General features: G+C 39.8%; 1 protein-coding gene across 1 annotated transcript; it reads right to left on the reverse strand.

The window, feature by feature from the left end:
* Positions 1–17,926: 17,926 nt before the first annotated feature.
* Positions 17,927–22,266, reverse strand: polr2m (RNA polymerase II subunit M). Its single transcript, XM_037096112.1, has 4 exons — positions 21,890–22,266; positions 19,832–20,377; positions 19,466–19,688; positions 17,927–18,648 (listed from the first exon to the last, which is right to left on the reverse strand). The coding sequence occupies exons 1-4, from the start codon at positions 21,997–21,999 to the stop codon at positions 18,505–18,507; spliced, it is 1,023 nt and encodes a 340-aa protein (XP_036952007.1). The 5' UTR covers positions 22,000–22,266; the 3' UTR covers positions 17,927–18,504.
* Between the last annotated feature and the right edge of the window lie 970 nt (positions 22,267–23,236).

Here is a 23,236-nt window from a genome sequence, read left to right on the forward strand (position 1 = left end):
TTTTGCTGACAACATTATATACTGGCAGACATGAAGTCCCTACTGGGTTTTTCAAGTCAAACATGATGTTTTCCCAACCCTCGCCAGTCGTTTTCTGTGCCTAAACCTAACCAAATCATAAGGACAGAGCTGTAACAAGAGAGGACTAGAAAATTGAACCTAAAGAAACATAAAGTTGCAACTTGAAGAAGCGTGTCTGTTGGCTTTCCAGAAATGTACTATGTTAACATCTCTAGCGACTGGTTGCATTTTCTTAAAAAGCGAGTCCAAGTCTAAATGAGTCTAAAAAGATAACTTTAATAATGTGGATCAGAATGTGTTTGACCAAATCATTTTGTCCTCAGGATTAGCAAACTGTGTAGAAACAACCGGGAATGTTACAGCTACAGTCTGACTGCCAGCGCCTGTCTGAAGAAGAACACCATACAGTGGGTGAATAAAACATGTCAGCGCAGCCTTGTTCTCTCCTCCACCTCCTCCTGTGTCTACAACTCCTCCACACTCTGCTTTTTATTACTTTGTGCCGTGGCACCTGTAGGGGCTGACACAGGGATGTATACACAAGTCAACCAGGACCATCTGCAGCCTGTAAATGTTTGAGTGTGATACATTCTTCATTGGTCACGGTCCGCTTTGTAATGTTGTTATGTTTTATGCTGACAGAAAGGAAAGAGCAACAGGAAGACAAACAGCTTTTATGAGCTCAGTTGAGCGACTGCGTCGGTGACAGTGTTCCCTCGAATCTGCCTGCTATCATAGATGTTGTTTTACTGTTGACGTGTCAGCTGAAATGTAAATGGAGTGCTGTTGTTTTGACTGTCTGACATTTATGTTGTGGGAAAATCTGACCGTGTCATATCAAATATCACAAATACATGGAGCACACCTTTTGCACGTTGTCATTAATTTGGTGTGTTAGATCAAAGTGCCGGTCAGAAATAATTTAAGTCTACGTATAATAGTATACATATTGATGTGTATTGATATTTCTTAAATAAACAATGAATGAAATGAATAAATGGTATACCTATATAAAAAGGCAGAAACCCATCCATCCAACTCTGCCACTCAATGGAGCATTTTTAGCCTCTTTCAGCTGATTGTTTTGGCTTAATGGCTGCATATTTACTGCACAGCTTGGTCTCACTTCTCTTTTACCTTTTGTGGTCGACCTTTGTTTCCCAGTTCACTGGAAGATTATGCCAAATATTTCAGATGTGCTTACTTTGGTTTTATGTGTAAGTCAGCGGATCAGACATCATAAAATCTGACAGCTTGCTAACCATTTGTATTATTTTACTCTGGAGTCTAACTTTGCAAAACCTGCCAAGCAAATTATTAATATAATGCTTAAGAATCTTCTTCTTTTCATTCCTTAATATTTAAGTGTTGCATGACATTTGTATTTCTCTAAATTAAATCAAATGGAGGGTTTGAATCACCTCTCCCTGGGGGAGAAATTCATCCACCAGAGGGCAACACTATCACATTGTCTCCAAACACTAACTAACACTAACTGTTAACCACATTCTGGATCTTTTTACATTTGTAAATAGTTCAGAGAGGATTTTATTGGCAGGTCACACATGCTGATTGCTGACAGACTACATGAACACGTAGTCTGTCAGCAGTCAACATGTGCGACATCTGTTTACAGGAAACAACAACCAGGAGAGGACAATCGGGAATAATGTTCCATTAAGAGGGAAATTCAGAGGTGCAGGTCTACAACCCAACAATCAAAACACACAGAGAAGATATGAAGATTGTTTATAACAGAATAAAAGTGCAGTCATTGCAATGCTTGTGTAGTCTGCTGTGTTTTGTTGCACCTGAAACAGCGATTCTACTTATTTTACCAGATTCTTTGCCTGTTTGTTTGTACAATAAAAAATCCCATGTCGTCCCCGTCTGTAATTTATCCAAAACACACTGCGACGTTAACTCTCAGCTGGAATTTATTTGCGGGGTGAAGGAAGTCATCTAATAAGAGGGTGTAGCTGCCTGTCTGTCTGACAGCTTCTCTCAGAGAAAACAAAACATTAATAAATAAATAAGGAAAACAGTCTGGGCCTCCCACTCCCACTCAGTCTCCTCTGGTTTATCATCCAACCATCCTGTGGGGCCGGAGCCATGCAGCAGAGTCTGCGCTCCAACGTGCTATACTGCAATCAAAAACACCTGGCCTCGGGGCTTGGAACGGTCACAACATTACAGCATATAAACGAGCCAACTACTCCATATAGAGGCCCCATAATTGTTGGACTGGAGATGATATCTCTCTTTTTTTCGTCTTTGCTTTTTACTGCGTGGATTTAATATTGTTGTAAGACACAGTACCCAGGGCTAAACGTAACTGTGCAATACAGACTTTATGAACATCATTTCACAAACAAATAGGAACTACACAGAAAGCTGTAATACAACGCTGACTCACCAGAGCTGCGAGACTCCACTTGGCATTAGGAAATATTTCTGTTTTCTCACCTGCAACACAAAGAGAAGGATTGGCATCAATACTAATATATATATATATATATATATATATATATATATATATATATATATATATATATATATATATATATATATATATATATATATATATATATATATATATATATAATATATATATATATATATATATATATATATATATATATATATTAGAGGTCTTGTGTCATTTGGCTGCATTAAAGTTCTGGTGCTTGTTAGCTGGGATGTGCTCAAATCAACATGATTTCACTCAAGCAGTAATGAAAAACAATATGATGTTGTTTTGGACCGCCCTTGTTTCTGGACAGCTTTAGATTGATGTCACAAACAACACTGGCCAAAATATTAAACCTCAACACACTGGTACTCTGCTTGATTGCCACAGCTGACATCACCGAGAGTTTTATAATCGATTAGTGAACACAATACACTGACGGTAAATGTGCCTCAGATAACTGGAAAGGATTGGATCGAGATATTTAACTTTAAACAAGAGGAATTTCTCTCACAATGTGGAAGTTTATGACATAAATTAACAACAAAACAATGAGTTCGGTCTCAAGCTTCAGTAAATGTAAAGATGAGGGGCATCAAAAATAAGAAAATGCTTGAGGGGAGAAAAAAAAAAGTTGGACAAAAGTGCATTGTTGTTGTAACATTAATGGGGATACAAGAATAAGAATTTTCCTCCTCATTATGACCAAGCTGCTGGGCAGGGTCTCTGGTTTCTCCCCCCTGCCGGGCCCTGGCACCCCCGCAGCATCCCCACAGAGACGGCTTCCTTGCCGTGATGAGCTTTTGACAGGCCCCAAAACAGCCTGCTTAATGCTGTGCCAGGCCAGACATGGAGCGGCTGGGATGCTGGCAGCTTCTTGGCCCACACCATGTATCACGGGCCTCAACCCATTTTACCCTTAGTTTCCCTCCCCTCTCTCCCTCTCTCCCTCTCTCTCTCTCTCCCACTCTCTCCCTCCGCCCTTTCTTCCTAGCGCCTCAGGATTGTTATGCAAAGCTTTCCGAGCAGGGATGTGGGAGTTCTTTGGAGCGCAGATGTATCCAAATCATATTTGTACAATCTCCAGTCGTAGCGAGAGATGTCGGTCCGGTCTGAGAGCTGCTGTTATCTGGGCTGAGCAGCCAGGTGTGAAGCTTTGGCCTCACCTGGGACATGTGCCTCACCTTTGAAACATAAAGACTCACTGTCTGGAATCAAGCAGTCATTTCAGCTCTTTGCTGCAAATAACGGCTGACAGCTGTTGATTCTTCACATCTCCTCAGAGAAGGTGACTCTGGCGTTTAAATCTGGGACAATCTTTCAGTTTATTCGTGTTGCTATTGATAATATGCACAACTGCAAAAAATCCACAAAAGAGAGCATCACTCATGTCAGTATGACAGTGTCTGAAGATTTTGCATGAAAACTTGTCATGAGAATAAAACTCAGGCTGCAGAGACAAAGAACTAAGATACACTACTGCCACCCAGTGTTAAAGAATAAGTACTGTACAGAGAGTTAAAACAAACATGTAGTCCATCTGCTGTGAGACGTGACTACACAAGGGTAACTCATTACAGCTATACTATGCCTTTTCCATTTGTGGTCAGTTTTATGGCTTTTGAACTGTAAACATTGCTCCGAGGAAAAGGAAAAACAAAACGCTTGTGTTGTGACATTCTTACGTCTCTGAGCCTCTGAGGGCAGCTTTTACTGTGCTTGCATGAAACCTGGTAGTCAATTAACTATTGAAAACAAGAATTAAACTATAATGTCTAAAAGTGCAAAATAAAATAACAGCCCATGAGCCTTTTAGTGTGTTAGACATGTGTGTTTGTGTGTCTTTCTGAAAAAGAAGAAAACTAACCATAATTAATTCTTGTTCATAGTTTTCAAATACATTAAGTGGAAGAATTTTAAGACAGTGGGAACTTACTTACTATAACATCTGAGAAGTGTGAAATAAACCAGGACTGCTGAGATTTAACATGTGTAAAAACAAAAACACACATTGGACACGGCTGCCAGCGGCCACACAGACACTCACTGTGTTCACTGGGAGAGTTTGTCTAGTGGACGCTGGCATGCCGAGCAAATGAAGCGACTACAAGGGACTGAGACAACATGACACTATTAACCTGATGCATATTTTAGTTTATAGTAATGAATTTGTTTACAATAACTAACAAATGAGGTGCAACTTGAATTGATTGAGCTGTAGAAATTCTGTGTTTTGATCTCATTTTCTGAGACCTGAATTTTTTGGGGAGATATTGAACACCTTTCTGCTTTGTAGTATTTGGTAATAATTAATGATGGAATGTAACTGAGTACATTTACTCAACTGTTTAACTTGGGTAGAATTTTTATATTTTAATACCATTTTCTGCTACATTATACTTCCACTTCACTTTATTATACTTAGTTCACTACATTTATTTGATAACTTTAGTTATGAGTTACTTTGAAGACTGCATGCTGCATCAGAGCCAAACTGGTGTCTTTTGAATTAAAATGCTAGTCTGATTGTCTGAACATAAATAAATGTACAATTTACTTTTCCTTGTATTTTGATACTAAAGTGCCTTTGTTGCCAGCAAATTGCTTCTTCTACTTTCTACATTTAATATCAGATGATATGAAGGAGCTCTATATAACAATTTGTCGCAATGTACATACATTAAAACTTTTTTCTCCCATATGTGAGCGGATTGTGAAGTGATCTCTGTTGTCTGTAAAAGCTTGTGGATGATTTGTTCAGGTTGCTTAACGCTTCAGATTTCTTTGTGAATGCAGTCTAAAGGATGTGATGATTTGCACGTTCTTGAGTGCAACAGTTGCTAACGTTTAGTTTAGAAATGGTGTCGCTTACATAAACAAACACAAACAAGTTTGTCAAAGACCCTTTTAAATAAAGTACTGTTGGTATGGGTGACCGTTTTACCAAAGCATATTTTAACAACATATCACATTTACTTTAATATGACTTTTAGGTACTTTTTACACAATAGTAAGAAGTGTCGATATGTAATACGAGCTGGTCATTTTGATGGAAGGAACGGTGTATGGACAGAGCAACGGCAATTCTTGTGCTGCAGTATGTAGACCAGAACAAAGGGACCGACCGGCTCAAGCAGCCTGTTGGGTGACTATCAACTCTGCTGTTGGAGGTCCTTTTACAATTCAGCAAACTGTTGTACAAAACCTTCTACATTGTCATTTTATGGAGAGGGACCAAAAAGATTCAATTGTTAGCATCTATAACATCTATATTTTACATGTTTCAGTGAGTTTCAGTGAGATAAGACTGAGTGACAAATGTGAAGTCAGAGATGCACCATCTGCAAATGGTCAGCATCCACATCATCATGGGACAACGCTCTGTAGAACAGCTGGTATAATTCAAGCTCCAACGAGAAGAACATAGTTTATTTCTATTATACTGTAAAACCGGCGTCTGAGTAAAGTGTTTCACAGATAAGCAATCACAGAAAATACTGCTCTCTAACCACAATCATATGTAAAAAAAAAAAGAAAAAAAAGAAAAAGAAAAAGAAAAGGAAAAAAAGGAAAAAAAAAGAAATGAGCCGTATCTTGTGAATGTTTAAAAAGAAGAAAACTTAATCTTAAGAATGTAAAAATGCAATAAATCATTCCCGCGATTGCCATATTTTACGACAGGCACTCAGCTCCAGACACCTCTGTCAGATTCACCCACCAGTCAGGGAATATTTTCCTATGTACATTAGTGGTGAGACAGCTGCAGGACTCTCATGAACGATGCAGCCACATATCATGCTCCCTGAGATAGTCGACAGTCATGACAAGAGCTATGTGTGAGCTTTCTCTCTCTCTCTCTCTCTCTCTCTCTCTCTCTCTCTCTCTCTCTCTCTCTCTCTCTCTCTCTCATACATAAATACACACACACACACACACACACACACACACACACACACACACACACACACACACACACACACACGTTTCATGGTGAGATAACTGGAAACCTCAGCACAGTCCTATCAGGAAAGTATTTACTATCCCTGTTGCCACATTTAGAGACCACAGAACATCCACAGGCACTGAAGTCACACAAGGCGTTTGTTTCTCATTCACAGCTCACAGAATTTGCATATAAAACATTTGCTTTCACACTTGACACAAACACAAATGAACCGGATTGTCTTTCTCAAACCTGCTGTGACGTTTCTCTCACACGTGTTGAGTTCAGGAAAACACATCTTAAAATATTACTGAATGATATAGAAAAAGAATCCAATACTCTACAGATCACACAGATATATTCTACTTTGTACTCCACTACAGTTACCTAACAATCATACTTAGTAATCACTTTGTAGAGTAACATTTTACCCTTTAAAAAAACAGGATACAAACCAGTTGTTTGCAACCTTTCTTGGCTTGTGACCCCTTTGATCAAAACAGCTTAATGAAATGTTAGCAGTTCCATCAGAGAGACCTTTACCCCTTTAAAGGGACAGGTCCAACATCAAAAATACATGTGTCCTTTTACTTGTACTGCGACTTAACTGGGCCAAAATCGGACTGTCAGTTTTTAAAATGTGAATATAAACTATTTTTTGCACAACTAGTGCAGTGCCTGTAGGAAATATGTATTCCTATAGAAAAGTGGGAGGTTAAGTAGCTTTTTCATGGATGGCCAAATGAGGCTGTGTTTGAAGGTGGGACGTCAGGGATATTTAGGTTTGTGATGAAATCCGATATTCCAAGGTATAACTGGCCGTTTTTGATTTTGCCATTATATTTCACCTTAAAAACTATTTACTTGGGGACTTCCGGTTTCGGCCATGCCCGAGTTGGACGCATAGGCAGTTCGCTCTGCCCGATTTCAGTTTAAATTAGCCTGAAAACATACCATATCCCATGTGAAACTTTAAAATGTCCGCGAAAACTCCAAGCTCAAGCCAAAAACAGACTAAAATGGGGAAAAATGATGACCCGAAGACGAAACAAAAGCAGCTAACGCTCAATGCTAATTTAACCAACGATGAATCTGGGGCTGAACAGCTAATGCTAAAAGAGCTCCGGAGATTCAGACAAGAGTCCGGGGAGGCACTACGACAAATTAAAGACTCTCAGACACGGATGGAGACGTCAATGGTCGAAATTAAACAACAGATAGACACACTGGAAGAGAGGCTGACCACTACCGAAACCAGAGTGAGTGACACTGAAGACCGGGGCCTACGGCAAGAAAGAGCGCTAGCCTACCTACTAAGTAAGGATGCTAAGATAACCGCTAGACTGGATGACATGGAAAACAGGCTCCGCAGGAACAACATTAGAGTGTATGGAATACCTGAGGGCGCCGAGGGTAAAGAGATGATTCCGTTCATAACCAATCTCTTTAAGTCAAATCTGAAACTGCAGGAAGATATGAACATATGCTTGGAGAGGGCTCACAGGGCCATAACGCCAAAGCCCAAGCCGACAGCGCCGCCGAGATCAATAATAGTGCGGTTTTTGGACTTTAAAGTTAAACAGACGGTGCTCCAACAAGCCTGGGCCCAGCGAGATGTGGAGTTTCAGGGGAAAAAAGTTTATTTTGACCAAGACTACTCCCAGGATGTTCAGAGAAAGAGAAAGCAAGTGCGCGAAGTTATTAAAAAGCTCAGGGAACGCAACATCAGAGCCCAAGCACCATACCCGGCGCAGCTAAGAGTATTTTTGGATACCGGGGTCAAAACCTTCCCCTCTCTTTGTGAAGCTCAACCAACTCTGCAGGGGTTGGGAGTGGACGTGGACGTGGATGAACGGGACCTCCTGGAGAGGGAGCTACTACAGGACGGATGGCTGACCCAGGGCAGACAGGGGAAAATGGGTCTGACCCTGACACCCAAGGAAATCAAGACCATCATGAACAGTGCAGATCACCATGGAAACGACTGACGACATGGTCTCCACAAATGCTAGGAACGGATATAGACGTGAAATGAGTGGGACATCTTAGAGAGAGCTACTACACAGATCGACACTGAAAGGTTTGACAATGAGAAAGTAGATATTTAACTTTTTTTTTTTTTTTTTTTTCATAAAAGATAAAATGGTAATGGCAACACGAGTGTAGTAAAAGTATATTAAACTCTAAATGTTTACAGGCTTGAGAAAATTAAAGTTAAGAGCTCGGGCAAGAGGATACGTTTATTGCAGACTGATTTGGGCACTTAATGCAGCAAAGTTTGGATATTGCGCGGACTGCTGCTCACACATTTGGTGTACCCCTCCCAGGGAGTCTCATCTCTCTGCCCGGACTAGGTTTACATCAGGGGTGGGTTATACATGGACTGTTATCCATATGTCTCTTTAATGAGGGTAACCCACGGTCTCATTGGAAGTTCTATCAAGTTACCAGTTGGTTTTGGAATTTCATACGTTCTCTGTTTTACGGCAAGGTGACCCTATGCACTATTTTCGGTTGTAAATGTATCAAGACAGTTAAGAGAGAGAGAAATGGTGAATTATGTTATCTTTTTCTTTCTTCTTTCCACATAGTAAAAAATGACCACTCTGAAATGTGTTAGTTACAATGTAAACGGTCTAAATCACCCTATAAAGAGAAAAAAAATATTGGCACAATTAAAAAGATTGGATTGTTCAATAGGGTTATTGCAAGAAACCCATTTAAATGAGGAAGAACATGCTAAGTTAAAAAGGGAATGGGTGGGGCAGGCATTTAGTGCATCATATGAAAATCATAAAAAAAGGGGAGTAACGATTCTCTGCCATAAATCCTTATGTTTGGTCCCAGAGAAGGTTCTACAGGACAAAAAAGGTCGTTGGGTAATAGTCATTGGTTCCATTGGAGAACTTGTATTGACAATTATGAATATCTATGCACCAAATGAGGACGATCCAGGGTTCTTTAAGGAGGTGGCTCAACTTTTAGCAGGGAACTCAAAAGGAATAATAATATTAGGGGGTGATTTCAATTGCGTGATAAATAAAAACATAGATAAATTTCCATTTGAACAAAAATATCAAATATCCAAATCCAAAGCAATGTGTAATATGCTGGATGAGCTCGGACTGGTTGACATTTGGCGGGTAAAAAACCCCAAGACTAGAGATTACACTCACTTCTCGAGAGTTCACAAGAGTCACTCAAGAATTGATTATTTCTGTATTTCAAAACAAGAAGCCCATAGAGTGGATGAATGCAACATTGAACCCCAAACCCTTTCAGATCATGGCCCAGTGGTTATGTCATTATGTATGGACCAAAATAAGACTCGGAAATTATGGAGATTAAATGTGTCACTTCTAAATAACCTGGAGGTGGTTCAAGATATAAAAAACGAATTTAAAAATTTTCTTGACATAAATGATAATAATGAAGTCTCCCCTTCCACCTTGTGGGACACAGCGAAAGCAGTGTTAAGGGGCAAAATTATATCATTATCCTCTAAATTGAAAAAGGAACGCGAAAAAGATCAAAGGTTATTAGAAGAACAAATTAAGAAATTAGAGACGGAACACAAAAAAACAAATAAGGACACTATTTTCATAGAACTAAGTAAATGTAGACAGCAATTAAATGATTTATTAACATACAAAGCAGAGGGGGCCTTACGCTTCACTAATCAAAAGTATTACGAACAAGGGAATAAAGCAAGTAGACTGCTCGCTTTCCAATTAAGAAAAGCACAAGCAAGCCGAACGATACAAAAAGTTACGTGCCCAAACTCAAAAAAATTGGTGTCCCATCCCAAAGAAATAGCCAACGCCTTTTCTAACTATTATGAACAACTTTATGATTCAACAACCTCCCCCAATAAAACAGAAAAAATTACACAACTTCTCCAACAAATTAACCTTACTAAACTGGACCAAAATGAATCTAAAGCTATGATGGAAACTATCACTGAAGAAGAAATAAAAAACACTATTAAAAAGCTCAAAAATAACAAATCGCCAGGCCCGGACGGGTTTCCTGGGGAGTTTTATAAATGTCTTCAAGCCGAGGTGACTCCCCTTCTACATAGAGTATATAATTATGCGCTGAATGCGAGAGACCCACCTAGAACATGGGGAGAGGCGGTTATCTCGGTCATACACAAAGAAGGGAAAGATCCCACACAGTGTGCCTCATATAGGCCAATAAGTTTGTTATGCAATGACGTTAAGATATTGAGTGCTATAATAGCAAAAAGACTCCAGAAGATCATCAACAAGTTGATTAATCCTGATCAGACCGGCTTTATACCTGGAAGACTGGGAATAAACAACATTAGGCGCACGCTTAACGTAATATCAACTGCCCAATCACAGTCTCACCCATCTATGCTTCTCGGGCTTGATGCCGAGAAGGCATTTGATCGGGTGGACTGGCTATTTCTGGAGCATGTCCTAAGTAAAATGGGGTTTGATGAAACATTTATTGAGTGGTTCGAAGTCCTATATAAAAACCCCACTTCCAGAGTCCGTGTCAACGGTCATATCTCAGATAGTTTTCCATTAAAAAGAGGAACACGTCAAGGTTGCTGCCTGTCTCCAATTTTGTTCGCTATAAGTATTGAACCCTTAGCAGAACTAATTAGAAGTAACCCACTAATTCTTGGTATATCAGACAAAACAAAGGAGCACAAATTATCGCTATACGCGGATGATGTCATCTTGTACATTAGAGATCCTAGCACTTCTATACCTGAACTTTTAAAAGTTTTGAAAGACTTTGGCGTGGCCTCAGGCTATAAAGTCAACAAATCGAAATCTGAAGCCTTGATGTTAAATGGGTGCTGGCCCTCAGAATTATCTGATAAGGTCAAATTTAACTGGTCACCTCAGGGATTTCGATACTTGGGAATAATTATTTCCCTGGATGCATTTCAACTGTACAATTTGAATTATGCGAAATTAATAGAACAGATACAAAAAGACCTGGAAAGATGGGAATTATTGCCACTATCCTTCTTTGGTAGGATTGAGACAGTTAGAACAAACATTCTGCCCAGACTGTTATACTTGTTTCTGTCTCTTCCTATTTGGATTTCAGCAGCTAAATTCAAAAAGTTACAAAAAATGATTTCTTCTTTTATTTGGCAGAAAAAGAAACCCAGAATTAAATTTACGCACTTGTCCAGCAGTAAAGCACGTGGTGGTCTAAATGTACCAAATTTGAAATTATATTACTGGGCTGCACAACTACACGGAGCAGTAGAATGGTCAAAACAAAACAAAGAAACAACATGGCTATCTCTAGAGCAAAATTCGTGCCCTGGAGTCTCACTACAAGCATTACCATTCTGCTCAAATGAGATATGGACAAAGTATAAAATTTCAAATATCTGGATGAAGTGCACACATAAGGTTTTAAATTCTGTAAAAAAAATAATAAACGCACCACAGTCTATATCTAGGGCAATGAAAATTTCCGAGATAATAGATTTCAAACCTAGACAGTTTGACTCAAGATTTAAAGAATGGGAAAATAAGGGGCTTATTTTTATTGAGGACTTATTTGATGGTGATACCCTGAAGTCATTTAACCAATTACAGGAAAAATTTGGTTTGATATCCACAGATTTCTACAGGTTTTTGCAATTGAGAAGCTACCTGACCTCACATAAAGAATGGCAATCTCTTACATCACAGCCTTCTGATTTAGAAGTTTTCTTCATCAAGATGATAAAGAAAGGGGATGGTAAAAAAATAGTTTCACATCTATACAAATTACTACAGACAAGTGTGGCGGGGGGCTCTCTTGGAATAAGGGAAAAGTGGGAACTAGAAATGAATGTGGTGATTGAGGACCAAATTTGGGAACAAGTATGTGAGAATGGACATAAACTGACCAGCAGCCCCACATGGAAAGAATTCATATGGAAAGTGAATCTCCGCTTTTTCAAAACTCCATTTATTATCTCCAAATTTGACAAAACAAAGACAAACCTTTGCTGGAGACAATGCGGACAAATTGGAGATCACACACACATTTTTTGGGATTGTCCTAAACTGAAGATGTACTGGGAGGGGATCCAGACGGAAATTTCTAACATTTTACAAACAAGTATAAGGAATGACCCGCTGGTCTTTGTTCTTGGAGTGCTTCCCTGTGACTTTTTATGTAAAGAAAAAATTTATCTACTCAAAATCATCATAATGGTGGCAAGAAAGATGATAACTATGTCCTGGTGTAAGCCATTACCCCCGACTGTTGATCAATGGAAAGACAGACTTCTTAGGGTATACACAATGGAAAAAATAACAGCAAAGCTCAACCTTGACATGGCCTTATTCAAGAGGAGGTGGAACCCATTAATTACTTACTTTGGACTAACATTACAGGACACCTAGATGATTTAGCATAGACACCTACAGGACTGGACCCTCAAGAGTAAAAGGGTGTATTTCTGTTTTTATTATTTCATTTCATGAGTATCAATCACCATGGAAATTCTACTCAATTTGTTTTTTTTACATAATTTATCAATATTCTTACTATCCTATTTTATTTTTCAGACCTCTGACACTGTCATAAACATATGGAATACCCTTGCCGATAGGTTCTCAGTTCATGTTGTTCCTATTTTTGTTTTTTTTTTTTCTACTTTTTTACAGATATGGAACAAAAAAAATGTAAAGCTTTTAACAAGAATAATTTTGTAAGTGTGTTTAAGTATGTAAAGCTTGAAATATCAATAAAAACATTTGTTCAAAAAAAAAAAAAAAAAAACTATTTACTTGGTGTCATTATTTTCAGCACAACCTCAAATGTGTGACTGTACAGTATTTTTTTATTTTGACATTCTGTAATAACACAATAGACCTAAAATCACAAAAAAAAAACATAAAATCTGAGTAGAAAAAGTTTTTTTTTTCTGTGAAAACCAGAAACATGTTTAAGAAACCATTTTTATTACTTATAATGCAAATATAAATTGCTGTTTGCAAAATATGTGCATATATTTGAAAAATGTACAAAGTTATATATAACTATTTACATTTAAATGCAGGGCAATGCTCAGGTCTGCCTGAACTCGTTCCAGCTGAATGAAGAGCTGCACTGCCTGCTCCACATTCAGGAGTCGCCTCATTGTTTTGACTAACTAAACAAAAAACCGAGTCCACTACACACTAAACACACTACACCAAACACTACATAACACACTAACTATACACTCCAAATACACTAAATGTCACAAATCTCTCAGCTCTCAATATCGCTCTATCTACTGCTGTCTCTACACCAACCGTTGTTGCCTGTCAGTCATCCGCCTCCGTCCCTCCCACAACTTCCTGTTCCTCAACAACCAAACTTGCTGCTCGGACACCTTCGTGACTAAAGCCCGTTTTTACCGTTTCTTCCTGCACCAGACATAAAGAAAACGTGACGGCAATGTTCGCGAAAAAGCACGGCGGACATTATTTACCCTAAGTCCGGTTTTGGACCTGCCGGTGCGTCCATCGACTCGGGAGGTGGGCCGTGTGTCCTAGCGGCTAGCAGCTAGCAGCTAGCTACACAGGATCATCCACAGATTCCGATTCCACTTTGTTGTCCGCGCGTCTCCGGATCTCCTCAGACCGGGACGGACTCGGTCCAGACTCTTTTAGTCTCATTAATCCACAACAGTCAGTTTAGATGCACAGAACAGAACGGACCGCAAAATCCCGGTACTAGCTGCGCCACTGTAGGTATAAATCTGCTTGTTGTAGTTGGTTTGAGCTCTGCAGTGATGGTGCGCACGTGGCTACTTTGTGCAGTGATTAGCTCTGGTGCGCACTTGACTGTGGTTGCTACCGTTAGCAATGCTAGGAATTGGTAAAGCATTTATGAAATAATATATTAATGGTATCATTGAAGTCCAAACAAATGCGACTTTGCACACCCTTGAACCAAGCAGCAGCCATGTGGAAACTCTCAGGTCAGTCTGATCCTGATCTGCAGAGATATGTGAGGAACAGACACACACTCTCTTAAAAAAACTTTTTCAAAGTATTAGTTTTACAATTGTATTATTCTGTTACTTTAAGTAACACATACCAAGCTTAATTTCATTTTATTTTATTTGTGAGAAGGCCAGTATCTCCAAAACTCAGCACCTCACACACCTCAACAACTGGAGTTATGGGTGGATAAATAACACTAGCATATAGCAATAGCATAGGTAAATCAAATTGGAAAAATGATCCAGTATTTTATTGAAATAGTCAAAATAAGACTATAAGACTACAAACTTGTGTCACTGAATGTAATATTTGTTTTATTTTCTTACCCATTAATCATCTCACACAAACTTCAGGTTTATCTTGTGACCCAACTCCTCGCCTGGGAACCACTGGACTCATCTAGTGAAGTGTATTCAAAAAAGTAAAAACTAGCTCAACCTAAACCAGCTACAACCATCACCCCAACAGATCTGATAATGTCAGATTATAATACTGTACAATCAGTAACAAAGAAATATTTCTGCTATATTTCGGTTATAAGACTTCTGTACTTTTACTTTACTTGATTCACTTGTACATTGCTGTGTGTTTTTACTTGAGGAGAACTGAGCGCTTCCTCCACCTCTGGCTCTGGTGCAGTTGGAAGAGGGAGAGCTGGTTCTAATTGGGATGAGGAGATAGGCTGTAACCTTATCTGCAGAGAGCTGCCACATTATTTCATCGCGTCATGTGCCCTGAAAAAATATGACAAAAACATCAGAGAATGGAAAAAGCATGACCTCAGACTTTGTAACCTGGCAGATATAATCCAATCATTCTGCTGAGGGCCTAACTCGTGTTTAACGCCAGTCTATACATCATACTGTATATCTAATTTAGGGCTGGGCTGACTGCTCTTTGAAGAGGCAGTTTTGAAATCACATTCCAGTTTCCCCTCCCAAACAGCAAATTATTTCTACTCCCGCGAGACGTGTGATTTCGGACTCGGAGTTGGAGCAAATCACTTGCAGACTACTTCATGAGGAGCTTATTAATCTGAGACAAGGGGCCTGGGATTCAAGTCGAAGTATAAACAACCTCATCATCAATGGACAGCATGAGAAAGCTTTGACTATAGAGAGTGTGTGCTTGGTTCCACCTCAACAACATCAGCATACGTTCAGAGTTAGGTTTGTTTGACGCCAGATACCACAGACAAAAGAAAAAAAAAATGTGCCCCTTAATTGGTAACAGTCCCAGAATTTCTGTTAGCAAGGTAGGCTGTAATTAATCCCAGCACAATGAGGATCCTCTGCGGAACGTGCTCATGTATGTGTTATTGGACGTCACCATAGGGCCAACTCCGGAGCCCATCAGATACAGTGTCTAAATACACAGCAACCCCCCCCCCCCCCCCCCGAAAACATCTCCCACCAATGCCTCAGCAAAAAAAATACCGAAAGGTTATCGAGGAGCATCTACCACCAGACTCTGACCTACGTGAACCCACCCTTCATTTCCCCCCCAAAATGTGCCTCTTTCCTCCTCATTAAAATCCCTGAATCAGGCTGTTTAAATTAAGATGGCCTGCAGCCTCCTGCGAGAAGTTGGAAGACAGATGATGGGAACGGCAGTTTGGAAAGATGCTGAGCGGAGCTGGCACTTCTTATCTACCACATATTAGCGAAGTTGAGGAATGGTGTTTGCCATGTTGCGTTAGCCTGCTGCTGTCCCATCATCGCCTGCCATTCCAAGCAACGATCCAAATGCAGTCCAGATGTCTCAGCCATCAAGCCTCAATATTTCACTAACCCCGCATTAATCTTATCAAGTGTGTCACAGATCCCTGCTCGATAACATCTTGCCGGATTTTAGAGAATCAGTGCCTGCAGCTGACCAGAACCTCGCTACAAATTGAAAAGGATATCAGATTTCAGATTTATTTCACACATAAATGGACTCAATGAGAATAAGGGCTAACAATGACATAGCTTGCATCTATTTGATATTTACCAACTAGGGGAAACAGTACCCCAAACAGGACCCCATGGTGATTTAGAGTCAGGCGAAGTTTCATAGTCCACAAAACATTTCTGGAGCTGTACAGCAAAACAGCGCTGCAGCATTCTCCTAAACACCTGAAGTAGAACAACAAACTTGTTTTAAAATGTAAAAAAATATATATATATAGGGAAAATCAACAATTCCCAACATAAAATGGTGCTATACATCCCGTCAGGCAATCTAAGTCTCCGGAAACATCCTAAATTGAAGAGGACTGAAGAAGACAGCATTTACACCCACCTGCCATTGAGCTCATGTTCAGTATCTGCTAAGTCTTTTTGTTTAGCAGCGTCAGTAAATTGTAAATTATGTGTTTTCAAATCTCTGGGATTGACTTGTATCAAGCCAGATGAGCTGTATTGTTTTTTTTTGTTTATTTAGTGTTTTGTTCTAAAAGAAGTCCCTATATATCTCAGTTGTTAAGGAGAATGCTGTTACGCTGTTTTGCTACGAAGCTCCAGAAAATGTTTTGTGGACTACAAAACTTTACCTGACTTTCCATCAGCATGGAGTTAGGGAAAATGATGACTGAATTTTCATTTTTGGGTGAACAATTCCTTTAAAACACAAATTTATGTTTTTAGGTGGGGAAATAATGTACATTTTAGATTTTTTTTAAAAAGCTTTACTTAATGCAACATTATGTAGAAATCTGCATTTTGTGTGATTTGGCGCTGCCCACAGTTTTTGAGTGCAACACCACTGATGCAGATAGAGATCCCAGATCTCAGTTTGTCAGATGTCATGTAGGTGCCAACTACAAACAAAACGCACTTAACTTGGTCTTAATACTTAATACTGTTCCTCGACATTGGAGCATCCTGCACAACATCTGCCCATTCTGGTGCTGGGAGAGAAAAACTTTGCCTGTTGCTTTTACAGATGTGTCCAGCATATTAATTATGATGCAGCACTTAATTTGCAATGCATATTTTCCACATTAAAAACGTAAAGTTCAGAGATTGTGCTGTGTTAGAACTGTCTTCATACAATAGACTTTACCCTGTATGAGTCATATTTCTGGTCAGGTCAGAGTTTAGTTCAACCCTCATAGTCTCCCCTCCTGTCGGCTCAGTGCTGTGGCAGAAAAAGTCTCCATGAAAACATCAGAAATACCATCACACTATTGGTTACAGCTAACAGAGTACAGCTTGTAAAGCTTTGTGAGATACAGATGCTGACCTGAGGCTTTTTGTGCTTGATAAACTTCACTGTCCATTAAATTCAACACATGGAAAAGGAAGCCACTTTCCGTATGCTCTCATCAGTGATCAGTTTCAAACTAGTGTAGGGAAATTAAAAGGGACACACAATATTGGATTTTTGCTCTTTGGATTTGTTTTGGCTGATTTCCACTGCTGACATTTGCAAATATCTTTTTCCACCTAAAAACTGGCAGATAAAGACACTCAGTGCTTTTAAAAATGTACACATCAATGAGATAAGTTGAAATAAAAAAACTACTTAGCAACTGTCATCTTTATAGCCCGTCATGTAGACAGAGACGTTCACTTCTGGAAGATGTGATATTACACTTTACACAAAGACCAACCATTTGGAAGATCAGATATTTATTCAATTCCGGTATGATAAAATCTGACAAATATCTGCACGATTGGGGTTATTGTCTAGACAAAACTGTAAACAGTCACCATTTTTGCCAGAACAGTCTGCTCCATCTGCTGATGAGCTTTCAGTGCATGTAATTATTATCACACTAAAATACAAAGTTCAGACAATACTCTCAGGCCCTCATCTCATGAAACATGCTTAAAATGTAGCATTTCAAACGCCTATTCAACAGCAGGTATTATTATTCCTGCACTGAAACAACTGAATCCAATACGAACTGAATGACAATTAAGTTTCTCAACCTGCCATTCAGTTTCCTGAGCTGAGCTATGCAAAGACTCTTTTCCTCTCTTAAGAATTCTTGTCCCTGGAGTGAAAATCCTGTTTGATGGGTCCTGATTGCGAGGTCCAAAGCCTGTTTCCCTCAGGGCCAAGGTCACACTGGTTTCCCCAGCTCTGGCCTTCCAGGATCAGTCCTCCTCTGAGGAGAGCTGGGCTCCTTCATCGTGAACCTCTCTGTAGGCAGCCATGGGGCCACCGTCAGGAGTGTAGCTCCCCATAGAGATCTTCAATCCCTCAGACAGTTTCTGGGCTGCCAGCTTGGCCTGCAACTCCTGGAATTAAACAGAACACAGAGGAAAAAGTTGACATGAATAGGCTGGTAAACAGAAAACAAGCACATTATCATAAAAGCAGCACAGCCATAGCTGTTAAACCCTCAACAAAAGTAGGACTGATAATAAGCTCACAGCTCCTCCGTGAGCTGACAACAGCACACTGTTTGACGTTTGGCTCAGAAGTCACTACTTTGGATGTGGAGTGATACATGGTGCCTTCACTACCTGAACGCTGCCCTCTAGAGCTGATGGATGGAAGTGATGTTGACTTTTTACATTTGATTCATTATTAATAAATTCCACATTTGATTAGATGTGAAAATGTCACAAGTCCCAACTGTATGACCTAAATGTGATATCTCTTATTCTATTAACATAATTGCCAGCAGCCCTGCACACCAACAAGATAATATAATGAGACTTTCATCTTCTGCACAGACTGAAACCAGACATGATCTGAACTGACTGAAGAAAATGTGTATTCATAAATACCACTTATCACAATCTCCTGTCCTCTACAAACATAATACAAATGTAGACAGACACCTCACATTAATTATATGATCTGTATTCTCCTTCTTTACTGCAGACAATTAAAGCTGTGTTCAGAACCACTCCAGCACTGAGGGAAAACAGGGCAACCCCTTTGATGGGTGCCAGTGCACTGGGGGCTACAGCAAAAAAAAACAAGGGTCACCTGGCAAAGTTACTTACTTGTCAGACCACAGCAAAGCAGCAAGATCCTGTCAGTCTGCCTACAGTTGAATATATTCACTGTCAAGCAAGAGTTTGTCGAGCACTTAGCTGAACTTACCTGCTGCTTCTTGGTTTGTTCCTTTACAAGGACGGCTGACTCTTCTAGAGACAGAAGCTGGGCAGGGTTGTGATGAAGAGGAGGGAGTCTGGCTGCAGTGATGTCATCCAAGTGTTTTCTGTCCCGCTCTCTCCTGGCCTGTGCAGAGATCGGCGATGAGCCTTCAGAGGACTGGCTAGGTGACGAGGATCCTGAGGGCAAGATGTCGCTTCTGTGTGGCAGCCTGGAAACACAGTTGAGACACTGTTATTTACAGAAAGCAAAATAACATAAAATATTATCTATATAATCATTTCAAGTGTTTTTTTTTTTGGGAGAAACATTTACAAAAAATAATCATCGTATCAGGAAACAAAGGCCACTCACTGATTCGGTTTGAATTTCTGCTTCCTCAAAGGTGAAGTCCTCTCTGTTTTTTCCAGGACAGTTACATAGTTCGGCTTTTTTGGTATCTGCTCTTTGAAAAAGTAATTGTCTCTTGCTGTGCTGTTTAATGGCTCTTTGGACTCACTACTGAAGCCAGAACTAGTTTCAGACAGTCTGACCCTTCCCAAGGCCTCCACAAGGTCACCCTCTTTTGTCTCATCAGAGTTCAAAGAGACCCCAGCAGCAGACGTCTCCATGGTTTCACCAGCAGCTGCTCTGAAGAAAAACTGTTCACTTTGCTCATCCACGGTTTTGTTGTTTTGCTGCCCATCAGCTGAGGCAGGTGAGGTCTTAACCTCTGGAGCAGGAACGGCACGTTGTTGCATAGTGAAAGCCTGCTGGTACTTTGACTGTAATTCTGTCCTGGCAGCAGACACCAAGCTCTGTCTCCTCTCCTCTTCATCATGATGTTCGATGGCAAGACGCACTTTCTCTGCGAACTCTTTAATCTTTTTCCCTTTATCAGGAAGAGTCTGCACCAACCTCCTGTGAAAAACACAAAACCTGTCATTTTGTGTTATATTCAAAACAATCGATTTAGATACAGATGGGAGACATTAAACAAATAAATCAATATTAAATGTCTTCATAGGTAGATACAGATGAAAACCAGTCTTGAAAAAGTTACCCTCTAATTTCATGTTTTGATTACGATGTGGTCGCTCACTATTAGTTCAGTTTTGTTGAGATGGTATTTGCCACAAATCATTTTAATGTCAGGGAAAAAATTCATCCACCATTTAATTATTCAGCCTCTCACTTTTCCTATATTTTGGCTGACATCATTTCATATTATGAAGTGTTGGGGGAGAGTTCTTAGGATGTTCAACTCCAAAATGGGTGTGGTTTAGTGTCTTGTTATCGCACCGTGAGTGATAACAATAAGTCACCCAGTTATCTTGCTAGGTTGCTAACATGTTGTTGTTGTATGTTAATTAAATAAACAGCCTAACTACCAATGTTGGTGCTTGTCAACGTTAGCTCCTGCCTACTCCTTATTGCTGCCACTCACTACAATATTAAAGTTAGCTATAATCACTTTAGTATTGGGTGAATATTGGTTTAATATCTGATCTAATACTGCTATGTTACCATAATACTTATGCACAACTATTTTTACTGCAGTCTGTGGTAATGTAATACAATAAATGACTCTAAAATGAAAAATAGAACAACATCTATTTAAGGAATACAGCCAGTGGGAGAGACTCAGGGGTAAAGCCAGAGTCTTGTTATCGGAAGGTCGCTGGTTCATCTCCCCTGGTCTGAATGTCAGAGTGTGCTTGGGCAAGATTCTAAAATGATACTGATACCCAAATGGCTCCTGATGGTCATCAGTGTATGAATGAAAGTATGAATTACTGTAAGTCGGTTTGGACAAAGGCATCTGCTAAATGCCCTAAAATGTAAATGTAAAAGCAGAAGTTTAAAGGGGAAATATTTTGATCACTTAATCAATTTTAGACCATTATTATACATGTGTAAATGCAGTAGGAAAAGATAGCGCAGAGTTTAAGAAAAATAAATAACAGGTTTGGGAGGCTTAAAGATAAAAACTTGCTAAAGAAGTTTACTGTGTGCAGATCTGGGGAAAGTCATTTAGTCTGTTTTGATGCTCTACATATTTTACATTTACAGCTTGAGTTTTGGCAAAAACGGCTTGGGTGCTGCACCCACACCTGACAATGGTAGAGGATTAGGGACAACCCTGACATTATACATACGTAAAGCTGTTCATCAAATAGGAAAACCACACATCATGTCTCCACTGATGGACAACAGTGTAGCTTAGCTGAGTCACCGTACAGCAGCTTTGACAAACTAATCAAGCTTATTTGTGTGTGTAAATCATCATGTCTCCTAATGTTGTTATCGCATTGATCTTCCATCCATTAGAGATACTTGAATATTGTGTCATGCTGAGTCTGAACTCAAGCTACGTTGGTGCCTCTCATGTCTCACAGGAGGCAATAACTTGGGCTATTAGTGTGAACTTACCTGTTGGAGAGTATCTTCTCCTGTCTCAGCAGCAGTTCTTGGAGCTCTTCTCGGCTCTGGTGTCTCAGGTCTCCCACCTGTCCCTGGCGCTCCGTCCGCGACGAGGACATCACGGTTAGCTAGTGACAGCTAGCTACAGCCATCCACAAACAGCGTGAGATAACAGCTGACTTTAACTTTACACACTCAGCCTCTAATCAATAAGTTGAACAGGACACAACGACAGCTGTTAAGTGGCTATTTTATGGTTGTCGAGCTTAAAAAACTTTTAATGGCGGAAACTTCACTTCTTCAGTATGAAACCAGTCTGTGACAGCAACATTTCAAAGTAGGGTTCGTTGTCTTCTTCTACGGCGGAAGTCAACCGAGTGAGGTGAAGCTCTAGCGCCACCTCTGTCCAGGACTGTGTAGTGCACCTCGGCTTCATCTCACAGCCAGGGAAGGTGATCTGCTGCCCTCTGCAGGTCGATTGTAGTCATCAAGCACCAAGTTTAAAATTCAGACACTGAAAACACAACTTCTGAAAGTTATCTGTATAAGATTTTTATTTCTATACTGTAACCGGTGCAGTCAGTCTAAACAGGATTCACTGTGTCAGATTTTCCACACTTCCCGTCCGGATGTTTCCCAAGCCCAGTGCCAATCAGTTTCCTCGTCAGCTCAATGAACAATGACCCAGCATCAACCAGGAGGTTACAGCTGTGTCCTTTCTGTTTCTGATCTGAGTTCAACGACAGTTTAACTTTTGGCTGCAGCTTTGCAGCTGAAATAAAACCTCAGCAGACTTTTATTCTTTATTTATTATGTAGCAACTTCCTCTTCAGCAAAGAATGTATTCAGCATTTATGTCCTATGTACCAAGTTAGATCAAAACAGACTCAGTGTTCTCCACTTGTATCCTGTCTTCTCATCAAAATCCAGTAAATTAATAGAAACAGGTCTATCATGTGCACTCCATTCTAAACTATTCCTAATACTATCAAATGTCTGATTTAACCTCTTTATTTCAATGTACAACACACAGCTCTAAATATGTTCAACAGCTTTTTTGTGAATCAGCAAATTTTCTTTGACATTTGACAAATGTAATCTATCTTCACAGCATAAACTGAGTTATTCCCGGGCAACTACAGATTTGTATAGTAAAGTCTGTGTTGGCAATCCTCTGTTGAAGCAATGAAGCACCAGCCCAGCAAAATACACCATCTGGATATCACACTGATGACAGCTCCTCAAATCATGGGTAGAGGGTAGCGCAGTGGAGCAGTCGGCCATTGTGGCTTTGGATTGATTGATTCATCTCACTGTTTGATGACTTGTGGCTTCACTCGACGGACAATAAATTAC

This window comes from Acanthopagrus latus, chromosome 4, assembly GCF_904848185.1.
Source record: "Acanthopagrus latus isolate v.2019 chromosome 4, fAcaLat1.1, whole genome shotgun sequence".
In the NCBI taxonomy this organism is placed as follows: domain Eukaryota; kingdom Metazoa; phylum Chordata; class Actinopteri; order Spariformes; family Sparidae; genus Acanthopagrus; species Acanthopagrus latus.